The following is a 7,742-nucleotide window of genomic DNA, read 5'->3' on the forward strand; positions in this document are numbered from 1 at the left end:
TTTTATTTTATTATTAATTTATTTGTTGTTCCCAGAGAGCAAGCCAAACACTGGTCCTGACTATCTCTAGTAGTGGTGCACTACTAGTGAATGACCGGTGAATGTGGGGCGACGGTGGCAAGAAAAAACTCCCTCCTGGAGGAAGAAATCTTGGGAGGAACCAGGCTCTCTGGGAGGACCCTTCCTCCTAAGGGCAATACTTACCAGCGGTCTGAGACGACGGTTGTTCCTTCTCAGCACGATGATGGCTCTAACTTGCTTCCACACCCTGTTTTAGAATGAAGAGAAAAATGATTAACAAGGTAATAGGACATTTCAAAATTCTCTCAGCTGCTGTGTCTTCTTACGTTTCTCTTGTAAAACAGGATGTAGGCAGACTGCTGCTGTTCCTCAAAAACTGCCGATCCAGTTGTGTGGAGCACCCGTGCATCATTATAGGTGAGCCAATGATCTGATGTAGACTGTGGGCTCTCCTCAGGATGCACAGAATGACAGATGTAGTGTCCTAAGATCACATTAAGACAAATGAATCCAACTTCTAAAAGTCAACTGATTCAAGCAAACAGTGGTTTGGACTTAGTGCTTCTTAAAACATCAAAAGCTTTTGTGTGTGAGTCCTTCACTCAAAAGTAGCATTTTCTGTTTGTAACAAGTCAGTTGTTTTACCTGATTCTGTGCCTCCATAGTGACTAATGATGCTTATGAGTTCATAACGGCCATCACCCTGAGAAGGAACAAATCCAAAGATCAGTTTCATAAAGTCTCACATCAGTGCGATAATTAAGCTGATTCTCTGAGATGTTCTGCAGTCTGTTTTTACCTGTTTGGATGACACCACCAAGTCCCTCTGCAGCCTGACGGGGTCATTCACCTTCTGAAGCTTGTGGGTTTTTGTAAAGCCAAACCTCTTCAGGTGAAAGATGAGAACTCTGGCAGAAAAGAAAAAAAAAACCCAAGGTACAAAATAAGAAGAATGAGTGTCAAACACAAACCGAAGATGGGAGAAAATGACTGCTCAAGTGTTGTCTTAAAAACTCTGATGTTTAGTGCGCCACAGTTTGGAAATCAGGTCAGTCGATCAATTCTGATGTGACCTTACTCACCTTGGCAGTGTATCAAAAGACTGCTTCACTTCCGAGGTCGTCCCTCCACAGTCACAGGTAAATTCGATTTTTTGTTCCTAAACAACGGCAAAGAGAAAACAGGCTTTATGGTAGAAAAAAAAAATCACAACCTATGCACACACACAAGATCAGTGATACTACATCTCTACTGGAATTTGTGATCTTACCTTCAAGTATGTCCCTAACATGTCCTCAACAGACCCCTCTGGAACCAGGTCAAGGGACAAGCTTGTAAATTCCTCCTGTTGTGATGACTGGTGACCGCAGCTACACATTTAAGGAGTAACGTAGTTAAAGTAACGATCAAGTAGGTGGAAAAGAGGTATATGAAAATGTTGCAATCAGCCCTGTGTTTCTGAAAGACTGGCTTACCTCTTGCATGTCCTCATGTTTTCCATTTTGAAAACATGATGGTCTTCTACTGGGCAGGTATAACTTCGGCCCAGGAGAGCTGCTTCCCTCTTCAGGTGAGGTGAGAGGCTTTTCACCTCATTGAGGAAAAAGGTTAGGAATTCATGAGCGTCCTGAAAGAAAAACACAGAGGAGATTTAGAACATAAACATTAGAAGGTAAAGCAAAAAACAAAATGTCCAAATAGCTGACGCACTTTCTGTGCACTGCCTTCGTATTCAGGAACCTGTTGGCTGAATGCCTTCTTAAAAGACATTAGGCGGCGTTTTTTAAGGTCATAATCTCTTGATTCATGACAGTTCCTGATGTTCATGAGCCTTCTGTAAAAAGGAAAGGGTAAACAGACATTTCTGGTGTTAGATATCTTTGTTCTTCAGGTTTCTGAAGAAAGTAGAAGGTTGACGTAGCGCACCTTAAGAGCCGAGCTTCTGGGACTGCTCTCCACAAAGTCTCCTGACGGCTGACATCTCTAATGAACTCCTCATTGTTGAAGAGGCTCTGCAGGCAGGAGTTCATGTAGCAGCTGTTTACAATGTTTGGAAACCTGCCACACATACACAAAGTTTACACTATCAGTGTAAAATAACTCATTTCCACTTTGACAAAGAGAGCTTTGGTCCTCGTGCACCACGTGTACTCACCCGAAGCGGTCCACAGTCTGAACTTTATTTTTCTTTTTTTTTCTATCCTTCAAATTTTTCCCTAAACTATTGCAAAAAGGTAAAAACACAAACACACAATTAGGAAAGATGTCAAGAAGCTAAGCAGTGTATGTGCATGTATGCATGAGCTTTGAAGTTTAAACATTTTGGAGGACGTTTTTCTCTTACATGTCAAACACCTGCTCCAATCCATCCTCTTGTGCCAGAAACTCCATAAGCAAAGTGTCCCAACTCAGGTCTGATGGCTCACTATGTTCAGTGGTGTTTCTAACCTGGTTGGAACTTTCACCACATTCCTTATGGGTGCTGCTGCATGCAGAAAGAAGAAAGGAGTCAGGGATGCATAGCAAGCACAACAGGACAACAAACAAACATTGTCTCTCTGGAGAAAAGCATTCAAACATCTAATTCTTATTGTGATCAGCAATCGGCCAAAATATTAAAAGCACTTACCTGGGATTGTCTGTAGTTATGACCTGTACTAGGTCCTCTGAACTGTTCAGTGGAGGCTTGATGTCCAGTTCTTGGCCTTTTGTTTCTAGGCAGTCTTCTTTTGGTGGTGCTGCCTCAGCAAGTGTACAGTCCTGCTGCAGGTTCTTTAATCTGCAAAAATATACAAATATATAGAAGATTAAGTATCAAATCTGCAACCAGAAGGATCCCAAAAGAATTTTTCTTTAAAGTGAGAAGATTAAAGTTTCCCTTACTTGTCACTCTTTTTATCAGGTTCCCCTGTTGTTTCTGGAGCAACCAGTTCTCGACCTTTTGTTTCTAGGCAGTCTTCTTTTGGTGGTGCTGCCTCAGCAAGTGTACAGTCCTGCTGCAGGTTCTTTAATCTGCAAAAATATACAAATATATAGAAGATTAAGTATCAAATCTGCAACCAGAAGGATCCCAAAAGAATTTTTCTTTAAAGTGAGAAGATTAAAGTTTCCCTTACTTGTCACTCTTTTTATCAGGTTCCCCTGTTGTTTCTGGAGCAACCAGTTCTCGACCTTTTGTTTCTAGGCAGTCTTCTTTTGGTGGTGCTGCCTCGGCAGGTGTACAGTCCTGCTGCATGTTCTTTAATCTGCAAAAATATACAAATATATAGAAGATTAAGTATCAAATCTGCAACCAGAAGGATCCCAAAAGAATTTTTCTTTAAAGTGAGAAGATTAAAGTTTCCCTTACTTGTCACTCTTTTTATCAGGTTCCCCTGTTGTTTCTGGAGCAACCAGTTCTCGACCTTTTGTTTCTAGGCAGTCTTCTTTTGGTGGTGCTGCCTCGGCAGGTGTACAGTCCTGCTGCAGGTTCTTTAATCTGCAAAAATATACAAATATATAGAAGATTAAGTATCAAATCTGCAACCAGAAGGATCCCAAAAGATTTTTTCTTTAAAGTGAGAAGATTAAAGTTTCCCTTACTTGTCACTCTTTTTATCAGGTTCCCCTGTTGTTTCTGGAGCAACCTGGTTTCTTCTCTGTAGAAAGAAACCAAAAGACAGGACATAGCTGTGTGCTTCATTGCTCTTAATTGCTCCCATTTCATTGTGATGAATAAATGCTTGATGATAGTGACTCTTTCCATAAAACATACCTTCCAGAATTTGAAAATAGACCAGCGGGACTTTTTCTGTGGCTTTACAGTGGGGGTCTCTGCCTCTGTATCGCTGTCAGTTTCCTGTAGAGAACGAACAAACATAATGTTATTAAAAAAGAAAAGTCACTTAAAATTAACAAATACATTTTAAGGAAAATATGCATTTCATATGTCTTCTGTAAAAGCAAACCGAGAAACAGCAGAAGAAGTGTCTCCATTTTATTTTCTTCTTCTTCTTTATACCATTTTCATGGTTAGGTGTTGTGGCAGCAACAGAAGCATCCGGGACGCTGATCGAGGACAAAAGTGTAAATGTTATTTTTCAAAGTGGAAATTTTTAACAAGGAGCGCATCCTGGATATTGCAAATAAAAAATAATAACTGTTATGAAATACCAAAATGAACAAAATCATGTATTTTGTACATTTACACTCTATATTTTCAACTAATCTCTGAATCGATATAAATAATAGACAAAACTAGAAGTAGTAAAAACGATATAAACACACAAGGCGGAAGAAAAACAACAATAAAAGGGAAATAAAACAGCTCACACTAAACCACTGCTATAAATATCTCCGGCAACATTGGATTAAAGAGTCACATTTCTTTACCTCTGTTGAGACGTAGAAGGAATTTCCTTCTCTGCCACGTTTTGGTTTTTTGATCTCTGTTTAGAAAGAAGAAAACCAACATCAGTAATGGCATAAAACAAACATTCCAAGGGAGGCTCTACATGAAAAGTGTCCAGTTAGAAAATTTGGTATTATTTTAGATTATTTATCAATTTAGTGAGCTATCGACTCATGAAGTGGACCGATATGAATATGTTTAAATAAATTAAAAACAATTTATTCATGCCTCAATTTGAGTTTTAAAGTTTATGGTATGAAATACAAAATACTTCATTTGGTTCAAAATTCAGTTTTTACAAAAATCATCTATGAAGCTCCATTAAAAGCTTCAAAATGCTTATTTACTGTAAGAAAATATACAGAGAAATGTGCTACAAGTCTCGTCAAACTTACCTTTCTGAGAAAAAAGCGTTTGAACATCTTTGAACCTAATTTGATCGCAGTGAAAATCTTCTGTGCTATGCAAAAGTTCAACTGAAAACAAGTTCAATAGTTGTATATTTATAAGCTTTCAGCATAGAATGTTCATACCCTGAACATATGTCATCATAATGTATGGGGCTAGTTTGCATATTTTGGAATGTATGCTCATTGGAACTGTGTGGTACTCGTCTCCAAGCAACCCCACTGTACATGCTTGAAATGTACAGTGCAATGTGCAAAAAATTGCAAAAATAAACAAGACAAGACAGTGCAATGGATATGTGCAAAATGCTGAGTATTGTGCAAAAGTAACTTGGTGTGTGTGTGTGTGTGTGTGTGTGTGTGTGTGTGTGTGGAGCAGGGCGATATGACCAAAAATATTTATCACGATATACATTTGAAAATTTGCGATAACGATATAACTGACGATATAACTGACACTAGACAAAATACTTTACAACTCCACGACTTTATTAGTGCAAAAAAACCATCAATGTATTTTCACTTAAACAAGCAGCTGTTTTTATGTGCATTAAAGTTATATAAAAATGTAACAATGCAAATTCCTTGCTGACAGTTTAACCAAAAGGCATTTCCAGTGGAAATTGGCCGACATATCCTGAGCATAACAATGTATAATATCCACTAAACTTAAAAAGAGGTTATACACACACAATACAGTAATATTATGTTGAAGCACAGTACGTATCACTCCGCGAGGCGCCTGCCTAATATAGCCGTAATGCTCCACTTTCGCTCTTCTCATTCTGTGTCGCCGCCATGTGCGTATGTAAACATAGGCACTGCGCATGCGCGTTTTACCCATATTCTATCACGATATTTCATTTTCCTATCGTTGCCCAAAATTACACCGGTATTACCGTGAACGGTATGATATAGCCCAGCCCTATATGTGTGTGTGTGTGTGTGTGTGTGTGTGTGTGAGATACTGCAGATAAGTGCTTGGTAGCGATGTGTGAAGGTGTGTGTGTGTGTGTATCAGTCCAGTCACTGAGTGTTCAGGAGTCTGACGGCTTGCTGGTACCTCTTTCGAGAAGGCAGCAGGGTGAAGAGTGTGTGAGGTCCTCCATAATGCTGGTGGCTTTGCGGATGGAGCGGGTGCTAAAAGTGTCCATGATGGAGGGGAGAGGGGCTCCAATGATCTTCTCAGCTGCTCTCACTATTAGTTGTAGGGTACTGCGATCTGATACGGTGCAGTTACCATACTAGATAGTGATGCAGCTGCTCAGGACGCTCTCGATAATCCCTCTGTAGAAGGTGGTGAGAATGGATGGTGAGAGATGGGCTTTCCTCAGCTTCCGCAAGAAGTAGAGATGCTGTTGGGCCTCCTTAGTTATGGAGCTTGGGTTAAGGGACCAGAAAAGGTTCTCCGCCAGGTGGACATCAAGGAATTTGGTGCTCTTGACGACCTCCAAAGAGGATCCAGTGATGTTAAGTGGGAAGTGAGCTCTCTGTGCTCTCCTGAAGTCAACAATCATCTCTTTTGTTTTGTCCACGTTCACAGACAGGTTGTTGACCCTACATCTCTACAGATGGCCCCTAGCGCAACCCTTCAGCCTACTAGTAATTGCACCTATTGTACAAAAGGGTTAGGGTTGTGTATGGGATTTCCTATGCCCCCTGAATGCACCATCGGGGTGCATGTCCGCAACTTTAGTTCAGAGACAAACGGCAGCCAAACAACGGACAGTGTGTGCGTTCATAAGACCGTAAGTTAATGTTTTACTTCACTCAGTTGTGTTGGTGTTCAGCCATGAGTGTATTTGATGACTTACCAGCAGTTTCTGCTTCTGTTTATGTGACATTATGTGTGTTGGTGGCCAGGGAAGGAACGTGCCCTCCGGTTGTTGCAAGTGGCTGCCATCAGTCTCTCCAGAAGACCATCACAGCAACTTTCATGGGGCAAATGGGGCTGGAGGACCAGTCCTCTGCCTAAACCAGGTGGCTGCAGCCTGGCCCCACACTTAGAAAGGCTGGATTGCTGAAAATGGTAGTGCTAGAGAAATTTGTGGGGGGGGGCTACCGGCCAGGACAGTGAAGTGAGTCTGCTATCACTAGCCGGTGAACCTCGAAACTGCCATCACCCTGGCCAAAGACCAGCTGGCGACCTGTCCGGCTCAGTCATGGATATTCACAAATACCCCATAGTACTGGTGGAAATGAAAGATCGGGGGGAAATGCATAGAGTAACGGCTGCGGTTAGCTGGCGGCTAGCATACCCCTTAAATCTCAAAACTGATTGGTTGGGGTTTGGTAGCTCAATAGGGCAGTATGCTGGGCTGCACACACAGCCAATAGGGACACGTGGCGTTTGGGCCACGTTCAGCTTGCCGGTTCCAGCAATTCGCTACACAGAAGATAATGGCACTATGCAATTCGCCCTTTGATCAAATGATGAGAGCTGATAGTCAAATAGTGCGCCCTGACATTTCCACATTTTGTAACGACAGACCATGTTGAGCGTGTCGTGACACTTGTAAAATGGAAGAACACATCTACTTGTTGGTCGCAGAAGAGCCACTGAGAAATGATTTTTTTAGGTGGCTCGTTACAACTCGATGGCTGGTCACCTGGAATAAGATAAGACTCTGGACCCAAAAATTGACCGATTTTACTGGCCAAGAATCTGTTTGGATGTGCGCTGATGTTGTGCGTCCAGTGGTGTCAGCTGGTGAACCAGCTGGCCATTCCAAAAGTGCCTTTATGCCCTTACTGCCCTTAATGGAGGTACCATTTGAGCACATTGGCATGGACCTCATCTGACCATTTTATCGACGAGAAAAAGTAAATCTTTCGTTCAGCTGTTGTTAACTGATCTTGACTTTGTTAATTAAACGTTGTAAACCTGCTTTCAGTGTGTCCTGTACATGAGTTCTTTCAGTAAA

The 7,742-nt window shown here is 41.4% G+C and overlaps 1 protein-coding gene across 1 annotated transcript; it reads right to left on the reverse strand.

Moving 5' to 3' along the window:
- Positions 1 to 326: 326 nt before the first annotated feature.
- Positions 327 to 7,103, reverse strand: LOC147312733 (ubiquitin carboxyl-terminal hydrolase 46-like). The gene is made up of 16 exons (XM_086264326.1): positions 4,807 to 7,103; positions 4,393 to 4,448; positions 3,969 to 4,068; positions 3,776 to 3,859; positions 3,604 to 3,659; positions 2,651 to 2,800; positions 2,366 to 2,506; positions 2,177 to 2,242; positions 1,948 to 2,079; positions 1,732 to 1,855; positions 1,497 to 1,648; positions 1,292 to 1,391; positions 1,104 to 1,180; positions 821 to 929; positions 667 to 724; positions 327 to 505 (listed from the first exon to the last, which is right to left on the reverse strand). The coding sequence occupies exons 1-16, from the start codon at positions 4,831 to 4,833 to the stop codon at positions 327 to 329; spliced, it is 1,611 nt and encodes a 536-aa protein (XP_086120452.1). The 5' UTR covers positions 4,834 to 7,103.
- Positions 7,104 to 7,742: the final 639 nt, after the last annotated feature.

Source organism: Aulonocara sp. 'chitande type north' Nkhata Bay, linkage group LG15, assembly GCF_057382095.1.
Source record: "Aulonocara sp. 'chitande type north' Nkhata Bay isolate Kocher_YH1m ecotype deep benthic linkage group LG15, A_spYH_male_GT1.1, whole genome shotgun sequence".
Taxonomy (NCBI): Eukaryota; Metazoa; Chordata; class Actinopteri; order Cichliformes; family Cichlidae; genus Aulonocara; species Aulonocara sp. 'chitande type north' Nkhata Bay.